Below are 27,993 nucleotides of genomic sequence, written 5' to 3' on the forward strand. Positions count from 1 at the left end.
TAGCGCTCCATCTCCTTTATCAGATCTCCCATCTCAGAATGTTTGAATTCCTTTTTACGTACATCAATTTTGACTTGTGTTTTCTCTTTCTTTTTCCTGTGTCATTCTGATTTCGTATGCTTTCTATCTCAAAGAATTCCTCAATTTATCTAGGTGGCTTAGTAGCTTTATAATTTAGGTGATTTGTTAGCCTCATAATTTTAGAGTATCAAGTTACCAATATGACCCAGTCTTTTAAATATTTAAAAATTAATACCATTTGAATAAATTACTTTATTCCCTCTAAATGAATATTACAGCAAACTTCATTATGACTTTGGTTTTTGTATTTGTTTTTAATCTACAATTTTAAATGATATTTGAATAAAATTACACATTTAGTTTATGCTCTTACTATCTTACTTTATTTTAGGCATTTATGAGAAACTTGCATGTACAAATGGAAGAGGAAAGAACGAGGCTTAAAGATCTTCAGGAAAAAGAAAAGATGCGTTTGTTAAAACTGCAGCATAATGCAGCTGTAAAAATTCAAGCTAAATTTAAAGCATTCTTAATCTATCAAAAATATGGCCCAATAATAAGAGACCAAATAGAAAGAAAACAAAGGAAAGCAAAGGAGTTGAAAGAAAAGGAAGTAAAGATAACGACAGAAGGAGGAAGAAAAACGGAAAACAATTAGAGGAAGAACAAAAGATAGAAGAAGAGATAAAAAAACAGAAGCAAGAGGAAAGGAAAAGGAGAGAAAAAGCATATGAAGAAAAAAAGACCATCCTGAGACAAGAAAGAGAGGAGCTAAGAAACAAGGAAAAATTAAAATTAATAAAAGATGCAAACCAACAGCTAATAATAAATATCACATTAAAGAAGGGAGAACATAATGCCAAACATTTAACTGTTGAAGATAAGTCAAAGAATAAGGGTGAGATAGCCAACGAATTAGTGGATGAAAATTCAAAGAAGCAGGAAGATGTTCCTTTTTGGCTAGTTAAGAAATCAAATAAGAGTGGAAATGTAGGTAGTCAGTTTGCCTTGAAAGAACCGATACAAGTACAGTTGAAATCAAACCAAGCAATTTTGCCAGAATTAAAAACAGAAGAAAAAAGTGAAAGCCTAGCAAAAAACCAATGTTTGAAAAAATTGATTAAGCAAGAAATAAAATATGAAAATATGTACAAAAGAACTGAACTAGAAATCTTAGATTTGAAAGAAAATGTGACAGAAACAGCTTCAACAAGAATTAAACTCACAAACACAAACCAGGAAAGTGTGGAACATGCCATAAAGAAGAATGAGGGGAAAAAAAGTCCCAAAATAATAATAACAGAACATAATCAAGAAATGAATGAGGTGAAGAATGAGAAAGCACAGAAAATAATCAAATATAATCAACAAGAAAAATGATACAGAAAGTAGAAATGAGAGATATCACAAGAGAATGGATCATATGAAGAGAACACTTCAATTATTTCAATAAAACAAGAACTACTACCATTAAAATTAGAAAATTCTGAAGCTATGGGGGAATATCCGATACTACAAGAAAAAGAAATTAATTTAAAACCCAAAGAAATTGAGGAAAACTCAAAAGACAATGCTCTAAATAGTGATGTTATTTTCTTTAACACCACTGATGCCATGGTAAATATAGAAGGCAAAATAAATAAGCAAGATTGCTTTGTTGATAGACGTGCTCTTTGTGAAGATTTCAGTGGCTGTAATACAGAAAGTTCTTGGATTGCTAAAGAAGAAAACTCTCTTATATCTGAGATTAAAGAAATCCCAGAAAAATGCCATGAAAATAGGGCTGAATGTGAAGGGATCACAACCTGTCCCACACCAGAGTCAACACTTCTATCTTCTATTGAGGAGAAGAGACAAGCTTGGTTAAAATCATTTAAACCTTGGTTTGAAATTTTCAGGCAAAATCAACAAAAGAAAATTGTTAAAAGAAAGAGACCTTTGAAATGCCCAGCCAATACGATGCCTCCTCTGAGTACATTAGAAATTCTTCAGTGTGGCCCTTGGAATACGCTACAGCAGGTATTTTTAATTTTATAATGCTTTTAAATATTTAACTCAATTCTCTAAAGTGGAACTTGACATTTTAATAGAAGAAAAATTTGTATATAAGAAATCTGTCTCTTAATAGACTTGAGTTAGTAATGAAATATTGCCCCATTTGAGAGGGGATTTATTTTTAAAATTTCATCTATTTCAGGGCACTGTTTCCCTGAGAACTATATAGAGCTTTCATTTTCAGTGTCAATATTTTTAAGCTTACATGTAAGGGCTGTGTAACCATTATTAAGGCTCTAAGGGTGAGAGCATCTGAAAATTTAGAGCTGGAATTAGAGTAGGAAATTCCTAATTTGATACTCAGGCATTTGCTTTCCATCTGGGCTATCACACCACCTAGTGGCTTCTTTCAGAATGTAGTGAATTTCTCTATATGAGACCACTGCTGTGTAAGAGTTTACATGATAGAAGACTCTAGAGTTCCTGTACAGAAACATAATTATTTTGTCCTGTGTTGTATGTTGTATAAATATGGTACATATATGCCTCAAGCTTAAAACAGTTGTCATCAAATGCTACTTATTTTCAGTGGTTATGGACATCATAGTTCCAACCAAGATTAAGACATAGAAACTAATGAATGTGTAGAAAAACAGGAAGGAATATTTTAAATAGTGCAATACTAGAAAGGATTTATGAATAAAATATACATAATTTGTTAAGCCTTGAGAGTAAAAATGTATTCATTTAGTTTCTTTATATGAATAGATACCAGCAAAATGAACATTATATTAATACATTATTTTATTCTGTAACTCAGCAAATATTCATTTATTTAACTGTCCAATATGATTGGTTAATATTATTGGTTGACTTAAGGGACAAAAGCAGAAAACCTAATGTTGCATATGGAACTTAAACAAAGAAATACATAGAAAAATACATTATTACAGATCTTGAAAATTTCTGCAAATAAGATTTTGGGGTATTCTCTGATAGATTGATAAAATAGGGGAGTTTCAGAGGGACAGCTGAACCATGAAAAAAAAATATTAGGAACAAGAAGTAGAACATATATTTTGAAGTATTTTCCATTTCCTAGACAATGTATTGCCAGATCTATCAGTTCTATAGAGCTACATATAGAATATCCAATTGCTTGTTTTTTATTGTTTTCCTTGGACTGTCTCTAGAATTATTCTTTGTGTACTTTCCCCAAGATGTTATTTTGAGGTTTCCCTTATGATGACTTTAGTAATTATCTTACTTAAAGTAATTTTCCTTATGCATAGCTACTGGAGTTAGGCAATAGTGACAGCTTCAGACCTAAAATGTACTAATTTCAAAAGTAAAATTGACATTAGAGAAACAGTAATGCTCTACCCTTTTATTGTAGATCTCTAGTCAGTTCAGTGATAAGATCAATGAGGAAGTAAAAGATGTATGAACTTTTTTTTCCTTTGCCTCCTGCCCATTCTCTATACTTTCTTTGGAACTCTTACAATTTAGATAAAATGAAGATTAAGTCTACTTTACTTCTTAGAGCAAGGCCTGGAAAACTGTAATATATTTAGATCATTTGAGAATTTGTGAACAGTTGATTCTGATCTGATGGATCTAGTGATTAACAGACCAATGTTTTCAGTGTCATTGAGGGATAAAGTCACTGTTCATGAATTTGAGTAACAGTTCCTAAAAGACTTTTGTAGTCTTCTCAGTACTACTCAAAGCCACTATTTTAAAGGTTTAATTTTTCTTTGATGCATCATCACATATATATTATAAAGATAAAAATGTACATGAATGTGTCATATAAATGGTGAAGTATTATAAAATACCATCTTTTGTTTCCAGACAGTTCTTGTAATTCTCTTTGACAGATGGCTTATCTTAGGTCCTCATTCACTGTGCCACTGACCCATCACTGACTTACTTTGATTTTCTAATCTCTTAGGCTTCATGTCTTGTCCTTTTCCTGATCACCACTTCCATCTTTTGGAAGGTCTTTCTGGAGAGAACCTTTAAAGGAAAAAAGTTTATTCTTGTGGAATTTCACCCAGTAATGAATTTGTTTTGCTCATATTAATCTCTTACTTTGAAACTTTAGGACTTGAATCAGGTCTTCATTTGTTGTACATTTCTTTATTTATTTCTGGGAAAATATTGGTTTTCACTACCTGATTTTGGATACATAGGTGGGAGGATGAAAATATAGATAGATAAAAGAATCCAGCTTAATGTTAATCTTATTTCTACATTACTGCTAGCTTCAAAGTTTAGAATAGATTATTTTAATAGGAGATTAATGTGAAAATTATTTGAATAGAATTTAACAAAGTTTTAATAAGCTCTGTATTAAGATCTTGTTTCTAATTTTATATCTTCTATTTACTGGCATCAAACTTTGTGCAAGAATATTGACCTTTCTGAGCCTCAGTTTTGTCTTTCATAAACTTGAAAAACAATGTCTATTATGTAGTTTTAACACACTATATGCAAAGAACATGACCTAGGGCTTATCATATGTATGTGTGTGTTTGTATACATACATACATGTGTGTATACATACATACATACATGTACATATATAATTGTCACTTGTGAAATGTGGGTATCAAACATCTGATGAGAAAGGAAAATGAATTTTTGAGACCTGCATGATACCTGTTTCATTCAAGAAGTTATAAAGTTGAAAATACTATACTATCCCACTATAGTACGCTGATAATACACTAATATGTACCTTCAGTACATATACTGATAAACCAAAAAGAAATGACTAAAGAACAATGATTACAGATTGCAAATGTTTTTATTCTTCCTAGTTTTTGTGTTTTAACTATTTTTTTCTTTTGTTTTTGGCATTTTGCTACCAAGAATAACCAGTTGTAAGTAACAGCCACCACAAAAAAGGGTACTGAGCTTAAGGAATTTTTATTACTTTATACTCACCATGAATGAAAACATTTTAACTGCTAGTTAACTTTTAGATTCAATATATCTAAGTTATCTTATACAAGATAAATTGTAATGAACTGCTCCTGGCATGGGCACATGAATTACTTGAAGTTTTTTTTCAAACTGTTTCATTTAAGCCACTATCATACCTGAGACTCACTCTCTTTGCTGCTAATTTTTTTAAAACAATACCATTTCTCCCTGTTGAATAGATCTGAGACTGGGCACTGACCAAATATCCTAGAAAAATATAAAAAGAGTTGTTGCTTTCATTGCTTTTGTAATTACAGCTTACTATAAATAACTGACTCTTTAGGTTGAACTCAAAAATAATTGAGAATGAAATCTCTAAAAAACAAACAACAGACATATAAATATATATATATGAAATATATCTGTTTTAGGTCATTTTGATTACAAAGAGCTGTTAAAGATTTGAAAAAAATATAGTTGATTAAGTAGAAATTTTATTTGTGATCTTTAATTAAAATTAATAAAATGATTTATTGGTTCTGTAGGTGGACCATTCTTTTTGAGTCAGGGAACCTGAAATAAAAATCTTCAAGGAATTATATTTTCCTTTAAAAGGAGAGAAACAACATATGCTATGAATATATTTAAGGTTTGCCACTAATTATGGGGCAGTTTGTTCATTTACTAATGTAAGAAACTTAGCTAATATCTTCTGTGCCCCAGTTTTTCAAGCTGATCACGGATCATCGTGGATGCATATGATTACTAATACTGTATTGAACTTAATTTTTGGAGCACAAAGTCTTTTATCTATGTGATAATTATCATACACATATCAATAAATGATTAATGTAAAATTTATTTTTATATCATGTTTGGAAAATCTGGGTGGGGTAGAGAATACATTGCTATATCATAAGGACTTTTTAAACCGTTAAATAGAAAGGAAGAATTATTATGAAACTTTTTCAACAATGGATGCCACTAATAAGAATAGTTGTTATTCCTGTGCAGTAATGAGATAACACTATAGAAATTGTCACATCATAAATAAGTAGAACTTAATTGTGTTGATTGAGAGCCACATGTTATTAAATAAGAAAGGATAATATAAATTATGATGTCAAGTAACAGTTGTTAATACATAATCGTAATTGTCAAATTTTCTATTTTTAAGTGCTCACTTCATTTTCAATTTCTATTATTGAGCAAGTTTTCCAATTACAGAAGTTATATTTGTTTGCATATAGGTTAACAGGCAAAGCATAGAAGTTATTGTCATGCAGAGGAATATTTTCTTTCAGAAAATTTATGAAAAATAACTTGCTTCAAAATTGCTTTAGATTATGAATAGTCAAGATATTCCTAAAGTAATTTTGAAAGTAGAAACTCTACTAGAAGTTTTAAATATATCAATGATTGCTTTTGCTACAAAGCAAAGAACAAACTAAATTCTTTCTTTATATTTCCATGAAAATATGACTCTCCCATTCACTTTACTATAGAAGAATGTCTAAGATACTGTCAACCACACCTCATAGACTTTTATGTGATGTAATATGATGTTTGGGACAATAAAATTGACAAAAGTAGTTCTGGTACAAAAATCAGGAATTGAACTAATAAACTATTATATTGTTGCTTTTATATATTTTATATTTGAACTTAAATTGGTCATGCATGATTGCATATTTCATCTTTCTAGGTGGGAATCAAAAGACACCAAATAGCTTAACACAAGTTGAGTTGTTAATAAATGTGTTTCAACATACAGTATTTTTTTCTTATATGAATTTTCTAAACAATTTCACATTAACATAGCTTATATTGTGTAGTTAAATAATGTTACTCACCCCAGTTGTCTTGAATTCTCTAGGTTACAAACATTACATTTCAAGATTTGCCAGGTTGTAGTCTCTCCACATTATCGGAGTGTACAAATCTTCAGTTTCTATCCCTTCGACGTTGTGGATTAACTTCTTTACAGAGCCTGAATAACTGCAAAAAACTTAAGTACATTGATGTACAGGTATGTCCTCTGTTTTAATAGTTATTTTATGATAAACCATAAAATGGATTTATGTTTATGTTTCAGAAGTAACTTTGAAGAAAAAATTTATTAAAATAACATGTAACAGGTCTAGAGAGATCAAAGGCCTATGTTTGTGAAATAAAAGAAAGATGATTAGTTAGTACATCCTGGAAATTACTTTCCTCTTTCTCTTTTTTTAATCAGATGATACAGGATTTTTGTTTCTTTGTTCACTTTTTACTGCATTGCAAATGACCACCTTAGTAGCTTAAAACAACAGTCATCTTGTTTGCTTATCTATTGGTCATGAATTGAAAACCAGGCTTGGCTGGACATTTCTTCTACTTTATATTGTGTTGACTGGGACTCATGTAATTGTAGTCAGATGGAATTTAGGTGGTGAATGTTTAGAATTCCTTCTCTTAAATGTCTGGTGCCTTAACAGGATGTCTGGGAAGTTGGAAGCTCTCATGGTTATTTTGGGCTTCTTTTTAGAATGCCTAGATCTGCTTGCCTCATGCTGGCTAATGTTTTATTGTGTAAGCCATGTGTTCATGGGTGAGGAGAGCATACGAATCTGTGAATACTGGAGTTATCAAAGTGACTATCACATCTACCCTCTGGCAACTGATGATTCACTTCCTTCCCACATGCAAAATACATTCATGCCCTGAAGGCCCCAGAGTCACATCAATCTATGTGTTGACCCAGACTTGAAAGCCAGGATCTTCTCATCTAAACCAGATCCAATTAGAGATGAAACTCTTCAGGTGCAGTTCCTTGGGTGCACCCACTGAGGTGTAGTTCTTTCCTGAGAGATTTGCAAAATAAAATTAAAAGTTATCTCTCCACCTTCAAGCCCATACAAATGGTGAGACAGGGCTTAGTTGACTACAATATCCATTCCCATGCACATCAGTAGAAACAGGAATAATAAAATATTCAAGGTTGTTTAAAATATTTTATTATATTGTCCTGTGTCTTTTCAACATTTAAAAAAGAATATTAATAAATTCAAATTATTTCGTTATTTATTAGGTTACTTAAAATTTTCATGTAGACAGTAAAATATGATTATCATAGCAATTAGAAATTCACATATTCATTTAGAGTTTGTGTCTCATCCTTCCTCTTTTTGCAAGCTTTAAATATTTCATTAATAAGTTATTAAAACAATTTATTACATTTATTCTTTCTTTTAGGAAAACCATATTGTGACTATCAACTGTGAAAATTTGGAAAATCTCTGTGTTGTTCTTCTTAATAAAAATCAACTGAGTTCCTTTCATGGTTTGGATGGCTGCACTAATATTCAGAATCTTGAACTTTCATATAATAAAATCACTCGAATTGGTGAGAACAATGGAATTTTAATATTTAAATATTTAGTCATCATAATTATATTTTGTTTTACTTAGCTCCTTTTCAAGAATAGGCTACCATCAGCAATTTGCATGTTTTATTATGGTAATTTGCTTAATCTTATTTAATTTAGATTAGAAAAATATAATTGTTTTTAATGTATATAAGAGGGATATATTCTATCTCTGGCAAATGAGTGACTAATTCCCTTAAGTTAGTATATTCCCATCTCTGTTACATTTTCATGTGGGAACATTTCCTTAGTAGTGATCTGAGCTCCACTAAAACATATAAAACCCCAATTTGGTGCTATGATATTTTTATGAATCCTGTGCTTTCCCACTTCTCAGAAATTGTTATAACTATTTCCTGGTAAATGCTTTCATCACTACTCCTCCTGGCTGCACACATCTCTTGTACTGAACTTCCCTCTTTAGTTAAAACTGCTCATGACACATGAAAGAATTCATCTGATTGAATCTCCTTATATTTGAATCCTTCCATCACTTTATCTTTATAATTCTTTATCTTTTCCCTCTTTACATCTTTATGTAATTCAACAACTAAAATGCCTTTTTAAATATAAGAACAGTACTTCTATTTTCTATAACTATTCCTTTTACTCCATCTGGGACCTTAATTCATCAGTATCACCTGCATTATGTCAAATTATTTCTGTTGCCATGCCTAAACTCTCTCTTTTTATTGTCAAGAGTTGTGATGTTGTTCTCATCTCTTATCATCCAACTTCCCTTTTCTGCCCCACTGAAATTTAACTTCAACTTACGTTAAACGTTGTTTTCAGTGTAATGATTCTAAAATAAAAATAATATTCCATTCTATTTTTCATTACCTGGCTCTTAAAATCTTTTGTTAATTTTTATTATTTAATGACTTGGTATATTCTAAAGGGCCTTGGTAGGGACTTGATAATGGTTAATGAAGAATCAAAGATTGACAAAATGTCAGAACTTGATAAAAGTCTGACTTATTTTTACTTAACATAATATTCTCCAGTTTAATTCATTTTCTGGCAGATATAATTTTGTTTCTATATGGCTGTGTAAAATTCCATTGTATATGTATAACACTTTTTCTTTAGGCATTCATCTGTTGACAGGCACTTAAACTGGATCTATAACTCAGCTACTGTGATTACACTGTTGTAAACATGGGTCTGCATGTATTGTAGTATGCTGACTTGTTTCTTCTGGATAAATACTGAGGAGTGGTATAGCTGAGTCATACAGTGGTTTCATTCTTAGTCTTTTGAAGAACCTCCATATTGATTTCCTTTCTGGTTGTACTATTTACAGTCTCAAAAGAGGTATATAACTGTTCTCCCTGGTGCTCATGTTCTCTCCAGAACTTCCATTATTTGTATTCTTGATTAATGCAATTCTAACTGGATTGAGATGAAATCTCAGTGTAATTTTGATTTGCATTTCCCTGATTGCTAAAGATGTTGAACATTTTTTTCATGTATTTTTGGCCATTTGTATTTCTAAGAAATATTTTTTCAGTTCATCTGACCATTTATTGGCTGTATTTTTTATGTTAAGTTTTTCAAGTTCTTTATGTATTCTGAATATTAATCCTCTGACAGAAGAGTAGATGACAAAGACTCTCCAATTTCATAAGCTCTCTCTTCATACTCTTGTTTCTTTTGATATGCAGAAGATTTTTAATTTGATGTCATCCTGCTTGGTAATTCTTGGTATTATTTACCTGAGCTTCAGAGTTCTTTGAGGAAGTTGTTGCCTCCTTTGAGGAAGTGTGTTGGAGTGTGGTCTCCCATGTTTCCTTCCAGCAGTTACAAAATTTCTGGTCTAATTTGTAGACTTAGAATTGGATCCACTTATAATTGTTTTTTGTGTAGGATGAGAGACAGGAATCTAGTTTCATTCTTCTACAGATGGATACATGTTCAGCAGCACCATATCTTTAAAAGATTGCCTTTTCTCCATCATATTTTGGCACCTTTGTCAAGGATCAGATGACTTTATGTAGGTTTGTCTCTGTGTCTTCTATTCTCTTCCATTGGTTTATGTGTCTGTTTATGTTGGTATCATGCTGCTTTTATTATATTACAGCTCTGTAGTTTAACTTGAAATCAGGTATTGTGATGCCTCCAGCTTTGCTCTTTTTTGCTTAGAATTGCTTTGGCTGTTCTGAATCTTCTGTTCTTCCATGTGAATTTTAGGATTTTTTTTCTAATTCTGTGAAAAATGGCATTGGTATATTGATGGGGATTGAACTGAATCTGTAGATTGTTTTTGGTATTACAACCACTTAATTTAATATTAATTCTGCCTACCCATGAGCATGGGAGATCTTTCCATCTCCTAGTGGTTTTTATTTGCAATTTTTTTCTTCAGTGTTCTATTATTTTCTTTGAAGAGGTATTTCACCTACTTGGTTAGATTTATTCCTAGATATTTGGGGTATTTTTGAGGCTGTTGTGAATGCAAATGTTTTCCAGATTTCTTTTTTAGTGGATTTATTTTTGGTATATAAAAAAGCTACTGATTTGTACATTGATTTTATATCCTGCTACTTTTCTTAATTTATTGGCTCTACACATCTTCTGGTGTTTTTTGAGTATTCTTTGTATAGTATCATATCACCTGCAAACAGTGTTCATTTGACATCTTCCTTTCCTATTTTTATCTCTTTAATTTCCTTCTGTTGCCTAATTTCTTTAGCTAAACTTTCAAGGACTGTATTGAAAAGGAATGGTGAAAGTGGACATTCTTGTCTTGTTCCTTATTTTAGAGGAAATGCTTCGTTTTTCTCCATTCAGTATGATATTAACTTTAAGTTGTCATATATAACCTTGATGATATGAGGTAAATTACTTCTCTCTAGTTTCTTCAGTGTTTTTAACATGAATCAGGGTATTGAATTTTACTGAAAGTTTTTCTGTGTCTATTGAGACGATCATATAATTTTTGTCTTTGGTTCTATTTGTGTGGTAAATTACATTTATTGATTTGTATATGTTGAATACCACTGCACCCCTGGAATGAAGCCAACTTGATCATTATGTAAAATCTTCATAATGTGTTGTTAAATATAATTCACTAATATTTTTTCAAGGATTTTTACACCTATGCCCATCAGGGATGTTGGTTTGATATGTTCTTATCTGGTTTAGGTATCAGGGTGATACTGACTTCAGTGAATGAATTTGGAAGTGTCCCCTAGTTTCCATTCAATAATTTTAGGAGAACTGGCATTGGTCTTGTGGGGTCTGGTAGAAGTCAGCTGAGAATTCACATGGTCCTGGGCTTTCCTTTGCTAAGAGCCTTTTATAGTTACTTCAATATTATTGTTTTTATTAGTCTGTTAAGTTTTCTATATCCTCTTTTCTTCCTAAAATAATTAGAAAAATCCCAAATAAACAACCTAATGATACATCTCAAGGTTTAAGAACAAATCAATTATGAAACCAATAGAAGGAAGGAAATAATAGATCACTACTAAAATGAGGTAGAAAATAAAAAAAGAGTACAAAGATCAATGTATCAAGAGGTGGTTCTTTGAAAAGAAAGACACGATTGATAAACCCTTAGCCAAACTAACCACCACACAGAAAGAAATTACCTAAAATAATAAAATTAGAGATGAAAAAGTAGTAGTGATGTCATTCATTACAGGCATTACTGAAATTCGGAGATCATTAAGGATCATTAAGAACTATTTTGAAAACTTATATTCCAACATATAGGAAAATATAGATAAAATGGACAAATTTCTAGACACATATAAACATCATACTTTATGCACTTTTATATTAATGCTATGAGTTAGGTGCAAATCTCTCTCTTTTTTTCCCTCTCTACATAATACTGAACATAGAAAGTTTAAAAAATCACCTAATATCTCTCTGCTAATGAATGGTATCTTCAGGATCTAAAAATCAGCAGTTTACCCCTACTGCCTAATGTTTATTTGCCTCATCCTTCTGCCACTTTAATGAAGTATACAGTTAATACATACACTTCTTTTAACCATTTTTGTACTATATTAAAGTTCTTTATGCTGAAAAAAATGAATTGATTTTGAGGTTTATTCATGAATAAAGTTACTAAAGTTTATTCATGAACAAATTTACCGAGCACTGTAATATTGCTCCCCAGCCATGAGCAATAATTGACTGACTTTTATGAAATATGTATCCTATTGATAGATATTTTTTCTATATATATAGATTGAATTGTTTTATTTTGTTGACTAAGAAACAATGAAAATAAATATGATGTTAATATGCATAAGCAAATAATTGTGTCTTTTCATTTAAGAAGCTTCTATCTCTGCTACTATAGGAAAACTTTAATCTGGAAAAATTTTTAATTTCAGCAATTGATTTATAAATTTCAGGTAATACATTCCTAGAAAATATCAGTGTTAATTGGTAGCAATACTAAAATATTTCTGTTACCTACTTCCCAAATAATATTACTTTCTGGAAAAATGAAAGTATCATTTTATAAACATGAAAGATATTGAATTAATTCAGCATTTTCACCTAAGCCTGATTTCTCTGACATGGTTCATAGGGGAAATGTGCCAGGATTAATTCTTGCTCCTGTTTTTTTGTTTGATTTTTGTTTTTTGGATCATTGAGAGAAAAAAAATATAGCAAAATAAAATAAAACTACATTTTGCTTGTAGAAATGTTTTTCATTATGTATTTAGTGAATTTGGAGGAGTCCACTAGATGGTGCTAGTTTACTTTTGGGAATGAACTCAATGCCTGGTGTAAAATTAAAAGAATTTTACAAATCTATCTGCTTGTTCCTTCGTTTACAGATTACAAAGTCAACCCACATAATTTTCATCTAACTTAAGACAGAGTTGTGGCTAGGATCCAGTTTTCCTGATTCCTATTTCATATTCTGTTTTCATACAACATATAACCCTGAAGGACTTTTGCACTGAAATTAAAACTCTTAAATGCAGCTCAGCTCATTGGTGCACGTGGATGAAAAACTGTCATATATAACAATCAGTAAGGAGGTAAAGGAGGTGGACCTTTACCAAACATTTATCTAGTAAAACCCTCCAACCTGCTTTAGCATCTTTAGTTTTGCTGTTCCTTGCAGAATTTTCTTCCTTGTGGTAGGAGTGCTTTATTAAACCATTGACTTAATTCTTTGAGAATATTTCTCTGATACGGATGTTTACAACAAAAAGTATGGTCAAATATTACTTTTACCATGAACTGGAGCACTTTGAGAAGTAAACATACTTGGCTTAAGTTTTATTCATGGGACCTAGGAAGCTTTAAAGGAACTTACTTTATGCAGTAAACTGAAGAATATTTAAGCAACCCTTCATATTTATTATTATATTTAACTCCTTTGAAAAAGTCATTTGAATATTTTTGTGGGTATTTTGTTTTGTTTTAGGTAGGGAAGTGGATGTAATATAAGTTATTTTGACTGAAATGAAAGTTTTCTTAGAGATGTTTAGGAATTAATGACAAGGTAAGCCTTGCTAAATAAGTCTGTTTTGTTTTTCTCATCCTTTGTTGGACAGCAAAGAATTGGTAGGGTTAAAGGAGGAAGGGGTTAAACTAACTTTAACTTCCTTCCTATCAAGTTCCCTTCTTTGATCCAAATGTATTTACTGGATGCAATTACTTTTTAATCAGTTTTGCATAGGATTTTGAATGTTTATTAGTGTCCAATTCCCCTTCTGAAGTATAGAACAAAAATCCGCTCTCTCAGAAGCCATATTTGGCCACCACAGTTTTGCAAGTCTTGAATTTCTTGTTTTATTGTGAATTTTTTTTAGGGAACAATAATAGCTATCATGTTTAGTACCTGTCACATTAAAGTGCTGTTCAGAATGCTTTAAAATCCTTTCAAAAAGATGAAATGTCCCTCATGCCACAAATAAAGGAAGGAAGGGCCAGAGAATCCTCCTGCCTATTTTCACACAAGCTGATTCTAGAATAGTCCTGTTTCATTGAAATCCAGAACTACAGAAATTAGAGCTTGTTCATTTCTCATTCATTGCTGTGTACCATCATGGTATGGTGCTATTTTTGGCATAATCATGGAGAGAAAGTTAAATGATTTTCATGCTGAGTGCAGATCAGTCTCTTAATTCCTGTGTCTGAAGTTTTTTGCTTTAAATATTTTTGAGGCTAAACTATTAGTTGTATTGCAAACATATGCTATGTGTTTCTATAGAATTGACCAATTTTATCATTTATATGTCTCTTTTTATCTAAAGTTTTCTGCTTTAGTAGTCCATGTCTAATATAACCAAGCCAGCTTTTTTCTTTTGTATTTTGTTGTACACTCTTAAAAATTTTTGAGGACTTCTCAAATAGCTTATATTTATGTGGATTATGTATGTCATTATTGATAGTATCAGAAAAATACAGAAAAATTTTAAGCTTTCATTTGATTTAAATTTAAAGGCTTGGAATTTAAAAGTTTTATAAATATTAACTTTTTTTCTAAACGAAATGATATAATGAGATGAAGGGCATTGTCTACATCTAAGTTCCCATTAATATCAGACTTAACACAAGGCAGCTGGATTCTCAGGTTTTCCGCAGCATTCTCTAGTTTGCTACATTATCAAGATTTGTGTAATCTCTGAAAACTTCGCTGTGCTCTCTTGAGCAAATGAGAGAGGAAAAGGCAAATAACATCTAAGAATTTTTGGTTTGAAAATGGTTTTGACTTTATGAAACCTTTAGGAGCATCTCTGGGGGTCTCTGGGCCATACTTTGTGAACCACTGATTTAGTGTTCACATGACATATCTTTTTTCTTTTTTTTTTGCACCTGAGAGTATTCAATTCTTTTTCTTTTTAATTGACACATAAGCATATATGTTAGTGGTGAAAATTTAGTACAGATATATAATGCATAATGATCATTTAGCACATTTAGTATTTCCGTCTCCTTAAACACTTATCATTTCTTTGTGTCCAGAGCCTTTGAACTCTTCTAGTTCTTTGAAAAATATATAATAGTTTTTTGGTAAACTAAATTCACCCTTTTGTGCTGTGGAACTCTTTTATTGTTTCTTCTTTTCAGTTTATTTTGGTACCTATTATTCAACCAGTTCCCCTCTATTCCCATCTACCTTCACTTCTCCAAGTTTCTAATAATTACTATTCCGCTCTCTTTTCTATGAGATCAACATTTTTAGCTTCAGCATATGAGCAAGAATACATGGTATTTGTCATTGTGTGCCTGGCTTATGTCACTTGTTATAAAAATGCTCCCCAGTCCCATCCATTTTGCTACAAATGATAGAATTTAATTGCTTTTTATGTCTGAGTAATATTCCATTGTGTGTATATGTACCACATTTCCTTTATTCATTCATCTGTCAATGCTCAACTTATTTGATTCCATATCTTGGCTAAGTAAGTGGTTTTTCAGTAAACATGGGAGTCACTTATCTCTGTGATATGTTGATTTCATTTCCTTTGGATATATACCTAGAAGTGGGATAGTTGGATCATACAATAGTTGTATTTTCAGTTTTTCGAGGACTGTTTATACTCTTCTCCATAATGACTGTACTAAAATTAGTACCTTTTTTAAAATACATTCCTACCAACAACAGCATATGAGAGTTCCCTTTTGTCCACATCCTCACCAGTATTTGTTATTTTTTACTCTTCTGATAATAGCCATTCTGACTAGGATGAAATGATGTCTTGTTTTGATTTACATTCCTTGATGACTAATGATATTGAACATTTTTTCATGTATGTGTTGACCACGTCTATGTCTTCTTTTGAGAAATGCCTATTCAGATCACTCACTCTTTTATCATTATTTCTGTGCTGGGAATTGAACATAGGGGCTCATGCCTATGAGAGAAGTGTTCTACCACTGAGCTACATCCCACTTGCCCATTTTTTAATAAGATTATTTGTTTTCCTGTCATTGAATTTTTTTTAGCTACTTATATATCCAGGATATTAATTGCTTGTCAGAGGAATGGTTTGCAAATACTTTTCTTTCTGTGGGTTGTCTGTTCACTGTTTATTGTTTCCTGTGCTATGCAGAAGCTTCTTAGTTTGATATAATCTCGTTTATCTGTTTTCGCTTTTGTTGCCTGTCCTTTTGAGATCTTATCCAATAAGTCTTTTACCATACCAATATTTGGAAGTATTTCTCCATTCTCTTTTAGTAATTTCTTGGTTTCATGTCTTAAATTTAGGTCTTTGATCTATTTTGCGTTGCTTTTGTATATGGTTAAAGAAAAACATCTAGTTTCATTCTTCTGCATAAGGATATCTACTTTTCCAAGCACCGTTTATTGAAGAGGCTGTTTTTTCTCCAATGTCTGTCTGGTGCCTTTGTCAAGAATCAGTTAGCTATAAATGCACAAACTTATTTCTGGGTTCTCCATCTTATCCTATTGGCCTCTGTGTTTGTTTTTATGTCAGTATCATCCTACCTTGGTTCCCATAGCCCTGTAGTGGGTCTCGAAATCAGATAACTATGGACCTCCACCTTTGATCTTTTAACTCAAGACTACTTAAGCTGTTCATGATCTTCTGCAGTTATGCATGAATTTTAGAATTATTTTTCTATTTTCTGTGAAAAAATGCCACTAGTACTTTGACAGGGATTGCATTAAATCTGTAGATTACTTTGGGTAGTATGACCATTTTAACAAAATTTTCAATACATGAATATGTAAGGTATTTACAAATTTTTAGTATTCTTCAATTTCTTTCATGAATGTTTTATAATTTTAATTATAGAGGTCATTCCTTTCCCTTGCTAAATTTATTTCTACAATTTTGAAGCTATTGTTAATGGGATTGCCTTTTTAATTTTCTCACCAAGCTCATTTTCAGTATGAAAAAATGCTGCTGATTTTTATATGTTGATTTTGTATACTTCAACACTAGTGAATTCATTTATCATTTCCAACAGCCTTTTGGTTGTCTTTAGGTTTTTCTATACATAAGATAATGTCATCTACAAATAGGGAAAATTCGAATTCCCTGTTTTCTTTTTAGATGAGTTTTATTTATTTTTCTTAACTAACTGCTCTAAGAATTTTAGTACTGAGTTCAATAAGAATGATAAAAGTAGATATTTTTCTCTTATTCCAGATCTTAGAGGAAACACTTTCAGCTTTTCCACATTTAATATGATGTTGACTGGTAGGTTTTTCATACATAGTTTTTATTATGTTGAAGTGTTATTTCTTTTTTTTTTTTTTTTTTGCGGTGCTGGGGATGGAACCCAGGGCCTTGTGCTTGCGAGGCAAACTCTCTACTGACTGAGCTATCTCCCCAGCCCCGAAGTGTTATTTCTTTTATATTTAATTTGTTGAGAATTTTTATTGTGAGGGGATGATATAATATTATCAAATGCTTTTTCTACATCTATGACAGGACTGTATGTTTTTTATCTTTCATTCTATTGATATGATTTAGTATGTGTACTGAAATGTGATGTTTAAACATCCTTGCATCTCTGGGATAAATCACATTTGTTTATGGTGTATAATCATTTTTATATGCAGTTAAATTCAATTTACTAGTGTTTTGTTGAGATCATTTGCATATATGTTCATCAAAGGGATTGTTCTATAGTTTTCTTTTTTCTTTTCTTGTTGTTTTAGCCTTGTCTGATTTTTATATCAGGATAGTAATGGTTTTATAGAATGAGTTTGGAAGAGTTCTGTCCCTTTCAGTTTGTTTTTTTTTTTTTTTTTTCTGCAGTAGTTTCGGAAGTGTTGGTTGGTGTTAGTTCTTCTTTCAATGTTCGGTAGAATTGAACAGTGAAGTCTTCTGGTCCAGAGACTTTTTAATCCTGATTCAGTTTTGGTAACTGATGTTAGTCTGTTCACACTTTCTTTGTTTTCATGGTTCAATTTTGGTAGGTTAAATGTGCTCATGAATTTATCCAGTTCTTCTAGGTTTTCCAATTTGTTATGTAGTTGTTCATAGTCCCCTAATAATCCTTTATGTTTCTATAGTATTAGTTGTAATATCTTCTGTTCATCTGAAATGTTATTTATTTAGGTTTTCTTTGTTTTTCTTATTCTAGCTGAAAGTTTGTCAATTTTGTGTTTGTGTATTTCTTTTAAACCAAAACCAAACTCTGTTTCATTAGTCTTTTGTATTTTTAGTCTCTATTTTGTCCTCTGGTTTTTGCTTTTCTTTTTTTTTTTCCATTTTACTAAATTTTGATTTGGTTTGTTCTTGCTTTTCTAGTTCTTTGAATTTCATCATTAGGCTGTATATTTGAAACTTTTCTACTTTTCAAAAATTTAGATTCTCACTGCTGGAAGTTTTTCTTTTTTATGGTTTCTTTTGCTGTATTCCAAGGTTTTGGTTTGTTGTGTTTCCATTTTCATTTTTTTTTTCAAAAAATTTTTAAAATTTCCCTTTTGATTTCTTTGGTATATTTATTCTAAAGGATTATGTGTAGTTTTTGAACATTTGTACAGTTTCTAAAATTCCCCTTGTTCTTGATTTCTAGCTTCATTTTATTGTGACCTGGAAGGCTACAGGAAACAATTTCAATTTTTAAAAAAATTTGTTTAGTTTCTTTTTATGGCATAGTATAAGATCTGTTTTAGAGAACGATCTATGTGCTAATGAGAAGAATGTGCATTCCATAGCTACTAGATGAAATGTTCTGTAAATATCTGTTAAATTCACTTGGTCTATAGTATAGTTTATGTTTATTTTTTGACTTCATGTGAATGATTTTTCTATTGAGGCAATGGATTGTTAAATTTTCCAACTCTATTTGTATTAGAGTCTATCATTCCCTTTAAGTAATAATGTTTGCTTTATATAATAGGGTGCTCTGGTATTGGATATATATATATATATATTTATGACTTTATTAAATAGATCCTTCAATCTTTATATAGTGACCTTTTTCTATTTCACATCTTTTTGATTTAAAGTCTATTTTACCTTGTGGAAGTATATAGCAATACCTGCTCATTCTTGGTTTCCACTTGCATGGAATATGTTTTCTATTCATTTATTTTCAGTTATGTGAATCTGTACAGGTGTTTCAAGTTTCTTGTAAGCCAGCATAATGTTGAATCTTATTTTTTTCCTATTCAGCCAACATAAATCTTTTAATTGGGGGAATTTAATTTATTTGCATTCAAAGTTATTGCTGATATGTAAAGAATTATTCCCATAATTGAAAAATATTTTTTGGTTGTTTTGTGTATCCTTTCTTTCTTCTTCTCTTATTGTTTTTCTTTGTGATATGAAAATATTATGTATTGATAGAGGTTTATTTTCTATCTTGTGTATCTACTCAACTAGTGGGTTTTATACTCTGATTTATTTTTCATGATAGTTAATCTTCCTTTTGCTTCTGAATGTAGGATACCCTTAAGTACTTTTTGTAAAGCAATCTGATAATAAATTCCCCCAGTTTTTACTCATTTTGGAAGGACTTTATTTCTCCTTTGTGTCTGAAGGACAGCTTTAATTGTGTGAAATATTCTTGGATGGCAGGTTTTTTTTTTTTTTTTGTGGTGGGGGGAGGATTTTGAATATGTCATCTTTATTCACTTCTGACCTGTTAAGATTCTTCTCAGAAATCTGTTGTTAGTCTAATGTGATTTGATGCTTTTCTCTTACTGTTCAGAATTCTTCGTCATAGACTTGTGACAGTTTGTGCCTGAGAAAGCACTTTTTTTGGTCAAATCCATTTTGGGTCCTTCAGACCTTCTAGATCTGGATGTTTATGGCTATTCCAAGATTTGGAAAGTTTCTACTGTTATTTTGTTAAATAGGCAATTTTATGTCTTTTACTTCCTCTATCCTCGCTTTTTTTGGGGGCAGGGGAGTACCAGGGATTGAATTCAGGGGCACATCTCCAGTCCTATTTACATGTTATTTAGAGTACTATTTTGTATTTTATATAGAATCAGGGTCTCCCTGAGTTGCTTAGCACCTTGTTTTGCTGTGGCTGACTTTGAACTTGTGATTCTCCTGCCTCAGCCTCCCGAGTCCCTGGGATTACAGGCATGCACCCCTGTGCCCAGCTTCTCTTCCCCTTTTGAACACCCTTGACTTGAATATTTGTTAACTAATGATGTGGCCGCATCTTTGTAGTATTCTGCTTTTAAGTCCTTTGAGTTTTAGGCCAAGGAGTGGGATAGCTGGGACAAATGGTGGTTCCATTCCAAATTTTCTAAGGAATCCCCACACTGCTTTCCAGAGTGGCTGCACTAATTTGCAACCCCACCAGCAAAGTATGACTGTACCTTTTTCCCCACATTCTCACCAACACCTATTGTTGCTTGTGTTCTTGATAATCGCCATTCTAATTGGGGTGAGATGAAATCTTGGGGTAGTTTTGACTTGCAATTCTCTTATTACTAGAGAAGTTGAACATTTTTTCATATGTCTGTTGATTGCTTGTAGATCTTCTTCTGTGAAGTGTCTGTTCATTTCCTTAGCCCATTTGTTGATTGGATTATTTGTATTCTTGGTGAAGAGTTTTCTGAGTTCTTCATATATTCTGGAAATTAGTGCTCTATCTAAAGTATGGGTGGCAAAGATTTTCTCCCACTCTGTAGGCTTTCTCTTCACATTGCTGATAGTTTCCTTTGCTGAGAGAAAGCTTTTTAGTTTGAATCTATCCCAGTTATTGATTCTTGCTTTTGTTTCTTGTGCTATGGGAGTCCTGTTAAGGAAGTCTGATCCTAAACTGACATGTTGAACATTTGGACCTACTTTCTCTTCTATAAGATGAAGGGTCTCTGGTCTGATTCTGAGGTCCTTGTTCCATTTTGAGTTGAGTTTTGTGCAGGGTGAGAGATATGGGTTTAGTTTCATTCTGTTGCATATGGATTTCCAGTTTTCCCAGCACCATTTGTTGAAGAGGCTATCTTTTGTCCATTGCATATTTTGGCACCTTTGTCTAGTATGAGAAAATTGTATTTATTTGGGTTTGTGTCCATGTCCTCTATTCTGTACCATTGATCCACCTGTCTATTTTGGTACCAATACCATGCTGTTTTTGTTACTATTGCTTTGTAGTATAGTTGAAGATCTGGTATTGCAATACTCCCCGCTTCACTCTTCCTGCTAAGGATTGCTTTAGCTATGCTGGGTTTTTTATTCTTCCAGATGAATTTCATGATTGCTTGTTCTATTTCTGTAAGGTACATCATTGGGATTTTAATCGGAATAGCATTGAATCTGTATAGCATTTTTGGTAGTAGGGTCATTTTGACAATATTAATTCTGCCTATCCAAGAGCATGGGAGATCTTTCCATCTTCTAAGGTTTTCTTTAATTTCTTTCTTTAGTGTTCTGTAGTTCTCGTTGTAGAGGTCTTTCACCTCTTTTGTTAGATTGATTCCCAAGTATTTTATTTTTTTCGAGGCTATTGTGAATGGGGTAGTTTTCCTAACTTCTCTTTCTAAAGATTGATCACTTATGTATAAAAATGCATTGGATTTATGAGCATTGATCTTAAATCCTGCTACTTTACTGAATTCACTTATGAGTTCTAAAAGTTTTCTGGTGGAATTTCCGGGTTCCTCTAAATATATAATCATGTCATCAGCAAATAGGGATAGTTTGAGTTCTTCTTTTCCTATTTGTATCCCTTTAATTTCTTTGGTTTGTCTAATTGCTCTGGCTAGAGTTTCAAAGACAATGTTGAATAGAAGTGGTGAAAGAGGGTATCCCTGCCTTGTTCCAGTTTTTAGGGGGAATGCTTTCAGTTTTTCACCATTTAGAATGATATTGACCATGGGCTTAGCATAGACGGCCTTTACAATGTTAAAGAATGTTTCCACTGTCCCTATTTTTTCTAGTGTTTTGAGCATAAAGGGATGCTGTATTTTATCAAATGCTTTTTCTGCATCTATCAAAATAATCATGTGATTCTTGACTTTAAGTCTGTTGATATGATGAATTACATTTATTGATTTCTAAATGTTGAACCAACCTTGCATCCCTGGGATAAAACAAACTTGATTGTGGTGCACTATCTTTTTAATATATTTTTGGATGCGATTTGCTAAAATTTTGTTGAGAATTTTTGCGTCAATGTTCATTAAGGATATTGGTCTGAAATTTTCTTTCCTCGATGTGTCTCTGTCTGGTTTAGGTATCAGGGTGATATTGGCTTCATAGAATGAGTTTGGGAGGGTTCCCTCCTCTTCTATTTCATGGAATACTTGAAGAGTATTGGAATGAGCTCTTCTTTAAAGGTATTGTAGAACTTGGCTGAGAACCCATCTGGTCCCAGGCTTTTCTTTGTTGGTAGGCTTTTGATGACTTCTTCTATTTCATTACTTGAAATTGATATATTTAAGTTGTGTATGTCTTCCTGGTTCAGTTTAGGTAATTAATATGTCTCTAGAAATCTGTTGATGTCTTCGAGATTTTCTGATTTGTTGGAGTATAGATTTGCAAAATAGCTTCTATTTATATTTTGTATTTCACTTGTGTCTGTAGTGATATTTCCTTGTTCATTCCGAATTTTAGTAATTTGAGTTTTCTCTCTTCTTCTCTTTGTTAGTGTGGAAAGTTTATCAATTTTGTTTATTTTTTCAAAGAACCAACTATTCATTTTGTTAATTTTTTCTATTGTTTCTTTTGTTTCAATTTCGTTGATTTCAGCTCTGATTTTAACTATTTCCTGTCTTCTACTACTTTTGGTGTTGCTCTGTTCTTCTTTTTCTAGGGTTTTAAGCTGTAGTGTTAAGTCATTTATTTGTTGATTTTTTCTTCTTTTATTGAATATGCTCCATTAAATAAATCTTCCTCTAAGTACTGCTTTCATAGTGTCCCCGAGATTTTTATATGAGGTGTCTTTGTCCTCATTTACTTCTAAGAATTTTTTTTATTTTCCTCCTTAATTCTTCTGTTATCCATTCATCATATAATAGCATATTATTTAATATCCAGGTGTTAAGAGTAGTTTCTGTTTTTTATTCTGTCATTTATTTCTAATTTCAATCCATTATGATCTGATAGAATACATGGTAGTATCTCTATCTTCTTGTATTTGCCAACATTAGCTTTATGGCATAAAATATGGTCTATTTTAGAGAAAGATCCATGTGCTGCTGAGAAGAAGGTATATTCACTCTTTTTTGGATGGTATATTGTGTATATGTCCATTAAGTCTAAATTATTGATTGTGTTATTGACATCTATGGTTTCTTTATTCAGTTTTTGTTCGGAAGATCCGTCCAGTGGTGAGAGAGGTGTGTTAAAATCATCTAGTATTATTGTGTTGTGGTCTATTTGATTTCTGGAATTGAGAAGGATTTGTTTGACATATATGGATGAACCACTGTTTGGGGCCTAGATATTTATGATTGTTATGTCTTGCTAATTTATGCTTCCTTTAAGCAGTATGAAATGTCCTTCTTTATCCCTTCTGACTAACTTTGGCTTGAAGTCTACATTATCTGAAATGAGAATGGATACTCCAGCTTTTTTGCTGTCTCCATGTGCATGGTATGTTTTTTTTCCCATCCTTTAACCTTTTGTCTGCGGGTATCTCTTTCTATGAGATGAGTCTCTTGCAGGCATCATATTGTTGGATTTTTCTTTTTAATCCAATCTGCCAGTCTAAGTCTTTTGATTGATGAGTTCAGGCCATTAATATTCAGGGTTATTATTGAGATGTGATTTGTATTTCCAGTCATTTGGCTCATTTTTGTTTTTTGATATGACTTGGTTTCTCCTTTATTTGGCTATTCCTTTAGGCTAGTTCCTCCCTTTGCTGATTTGCATCATTGTTTTTCATCTCTTCCTCATGGAATATTTTGCTGAGAATGTTCTGTAATGCTGGCTTTCTTTTTGTAAATTCTTTTAGTTTTTGTTTATCATGGAAGGATTTTATTTCATCGTCAAATTTGAAGGTAAGTTTTGCTGGGTTAAGATTCTTGGTTGGCATCCATTTTCTTTCCGGGCTTGAAAAATGTTAATCAGGCCCTTCTAGCTTTTAGGATCTGGATTGAAAAATCTTCTGATATCCATATTGGTTTCCCCCTGAATGTAATTTGGTTCTTTTCTCTCACAGCCTTTAAAATTCTGTCTTTATTTTGTATGTTAGGTATTTTCATAATAATGTGCCTTGGTGTGGGTCTGTTGTAATTTTGTGTATTTGGAGTTCTATAAGCCTCTCGTACTTGATTTTCCATTTCTTTCTTCAGATTTGGGAAATTTTCTGATATTATTTTATTGAATAGATTGTTCATTCCTTCAGTTTGTTTCTCTGTGCCTTCCTCAATCCCAATAATTCTCAAATTTGGTCTTTTCATGATATCCCATAATTCTTGTAGATTCTCTTCATGATTTCTTACGGTCTTCTCTGTTTGGTCAACTTTGTTTTCAAGATTAAATATTTTGTTTTCAATTTCTGAGGTTCTGTCTTCCAAGTGTTCTATCCTATTGGTTATGCTTTCTATGATGTTTTTAATTTGGTTTATTATTTCCTTCATTTCAAGGATTTCTGTTTTTTTTTTCAGTATTTCTAACTCTTTATTGAAATGATCTTTTGTTTCCTGTATTTGCTCTTTTAACTGTTGGTTGGTGTGATCATTTATTGCCTGCATTTGCTCTTTCATCTCATCCTTCAATGCCTGCATTTGATATTTTATCTCCCCGTTTGCTTCTCTGATTGTTTGAATTATGTATATTCTGAACTCTCTTTCTGACATTTCTTCTGCCATGCTGTCATTGGATATTATTGATATAGCATCTAGGTTTGTTTGGGACATTTTCTTCCCTTGTTTTCTCATATTGGTCAGATATCAGTGGGACTCGGAGATATTGCAGATTTCCTTTATTGGCTTATAGTGTCCCTGTAGATTTCCAGTATCACCTCCTAACCTTCAGCAGCCTGAAGTCTTGGAGGGACTTGATAATGCAGTGCTTCTGAAGAAAGTTGCCCTGGCCCACTGCTGGATGTGGAATTTGGGGATGGTTGTGCTTGGAAAGCCTCTCACTGGGCGGACCTGCTCCAAGAAGCTGGCTGTGGAACGGACGTGCTCCCGGATGGAGCCGGGCTTCTTGGGAAAGTCTCTTGCTGCCCTGCTCTGGTCTGAGAAGCTGCCCACTGTTCTGGCCTGCAGCCCGGGCCGAGCTTCACCCAGTGGGAGTGACTCACCCAGCGTCTCTGAGTTGGTCTGAGTCTCTCAATACCTCCACTTCTTGAATCCTGAGATCTGGAGTGACAGGAGATGCAGTCACCCTCTAGTCCACCATCTTGAAACCCTCTTTCACTTTTGAGAATGTCAGTTGTCTTTATAATTGAATGAGAATGTGGTTGTGCATTCTATTTTGAGTTTACACTTGTACTCAGTACTTTTAGTCATTGCTCCTTTGCATCTATGTTTTTTTGTATTGCTTGAGGCTAACTAAATGTTTCTCTCTTTTCAAGTGATTTCTGCCTAGAGAGCTGAATCAATTTTTTTTGCCTTTCATTAATGACTAAACCAAGAAACATCCTATTGTTAATACATCTACATAAATTTTTCTTGAAAAGTAGTGTTGTTTTCAAATAACAGATTATGTTCTTCCTTCATTTTTGTAAAAATTTGGTATTTTAAAAGTGTTTTTAAAAACTTTTTTGGTTTGATTCTATTTTTCAGTCATAAACATTTTGTTTATATGTGTCTTTAATGTCTGTTATTTAATTGATTTAATCTTTAATTGTTTTCCCTGAAACTTTTTTTCTTTTTTTAATTCCCTTTGTGATTATCTCTTCTCTTTAAGTGGTTCGATTCATAGTTTTCTGTTCTATAGAAAGTTTCTTCTAAATAATTTACTTGGTTCTGTCATCATTTGTGATTTTGGTCATTTGTTTGCCTGCTTTTGTTTTAACATATTTGAGTACTTGTATTAGATTTCTTTATAATGTTCTTCCCTAGCCCAAAATTTCAAACATAGTTTTTTCTTATTTTTTTTTTCCAAATAGAATCCTTGTTGTAATTGTATGTTTTAGTGAAGCAAGTCACCCTTAAATTAGTGTTAAGAGTGACATTTATTAAGTCACATTTTCTGTGGGTCTGAAATATGGAAATGGCTTAGCTGAGTGGTTCTGGCTGGGGTCTTCTGTGAAGCGTGGTTAAACCATCAGCCAGGAAGGTCATCATCTTATGGTTTCAAGAGACAGAAAGATAGACTTTCAAGCTGACTTACATGACTGTTGGCAGACTGCAATACCATCTATTGTTGGATGATTTCCTTTTCTTTTTCATATTAGACTGACTTTTTAAAATTATATAGTAAAAATTTAGTTTTCCCTAGTGTACCTCATGACTCACTCTGTTATAGTTAGTTTAGTACTTTAGAGACCAGACTAAGTTTGTTATGATTTTGGTGAATTTCCTTTAACTATTTCATTTTAAAATCTAGGAGATATGCCTTCCATTCTATGTAAAGTATTATTTAAAACAACCCCCATAATGGAGAACAGCATCAGGTTTTCTCAAGTTTTGCCATAGTTCAGTTCAAAAGCCAATTTTTATATTGTTGGTTAACCTTAAAGACAGAATGACCATTTTCCTCAATACTTGTTCTCGTTCTTTTGTCAAATACGTTTTTTTAAAAAAAGTTTACACAAAATACATTGTAATTTATTTTTTAAAATATAGAGATATATAATATCATGACCCCTGTGACATTTACTCAGTTCCCCCAAACTAGGGCTGTGAGTCAGATTAGAAATATTAAGGTATGAGAAATTGAATAAATAAAGACAAGACATGGAAATAAGTGAAAAGTTGGGGCCTGGTGGGATGATCCAGCTCTGATGGAGATTGGATCTAACCACCAAATGGAGCCTGTGTGCTTTATTTATATTGGTAGGAACACCATTGGTATTCAGTGTAAAGAACTTCCTGAGGAAAACAGGATGAAGATGGCAAAAACAACTTGATTGGGGTTTAGCACGTTGTGGCCACCTCCTCTGCTTCCAGGTTGCTGCATTTAAACCTAGGGCTATCTGAACCAATGGGCAGGGTGTCAATATAAACTGAACAGTCTCAATAGTGGGATTTCACTGAGAGTTCTCAAGAGCAATGCCCTGCCTTGAGATGGCTCAAACAAACCCATAATTCATTCACACCCCTGATATCGCCCCCTTCCTTATTTTTCTAAAATGCCCATGGTGTGCAGTTACTTGAAGATCCTGGATCTCCTTTCTGAGGGTAGGACAACATCTTATTAGGATACAAAAAAGAATTAATAGCAAAAATATACCATGCAGAATGTTTCAACATGTGTCCAGAATTAAAGCATTTAAGTCATGAAGTATTTGTTCAGCTAGAGACACAGGATCCATGAGATCAATTCTGTTTTTCTGAATATCCTGGATGTGATGACATAACTCCATAAAGTCCAAACTGTTATTTTTGCTATGCCAAACATCCACTAGATGATTTTTAACCTTTTCCCAACCCCACTGGGAAGCATTATATTTGGCTGCAGTAATGCAGACATACTTAGAGTCAGCATGGCATTTTAAAGTCTTTGTTTAAATTTGAAAGCAGAAAGTTTATTTCCAATATTTATGAAAGTAGTTTCCAAAGCATTTCCCCAACAGTATACAGTTTTGATTAGTGAAATTTTTATCTATTTGATCACCCTTCTCTCTCTCATTTTGCAAGGATTACCACTATGAACAATTA

General features: G+C 32.3%; 1 protein-coding gene across 1 annotated transcript in view; it reads left to right on the plus strand.

Moving 5' to 3' along the window:
• Positions 1-27,993, plus strand: part of LRRIQ1 (leucine rich repeats and IQ motif containing 1) — a 168,201-nt gene that overhangs the window by 18,910 nt on the left and 121,298 nt on the right. Inside the window, 7 exon segments of the mRNA XM_079143272.1 lie at positions 413-643; positions 645-668; positions 670-1,392; positions 1,395-1,417; positions 1,419-2,040; positions 6,824-6,976; positions 8,182-8,332. Of these exon segments, the coding sequence (XP_078999398.1) occupies positions 413-643; positions 645-668; positions 670-1,392; positions 1,395-1,417; positions 1,419-2,040; positions 6,824-6,976; positions 8,182-8,332 (1,927 nt within the window).

The sequence above is a fragment of the Sciurus vulgaris genome (genome assembly GCF_902686455.1).
Source record: "Sciurus vulgaris genome assembly, chromosome: 5".
NCBI lineage: Eukaryota > Metazoa > Chordata > Mammalia > Rodentia > Sciuridae > Sciurus > Sciurus vulgaris.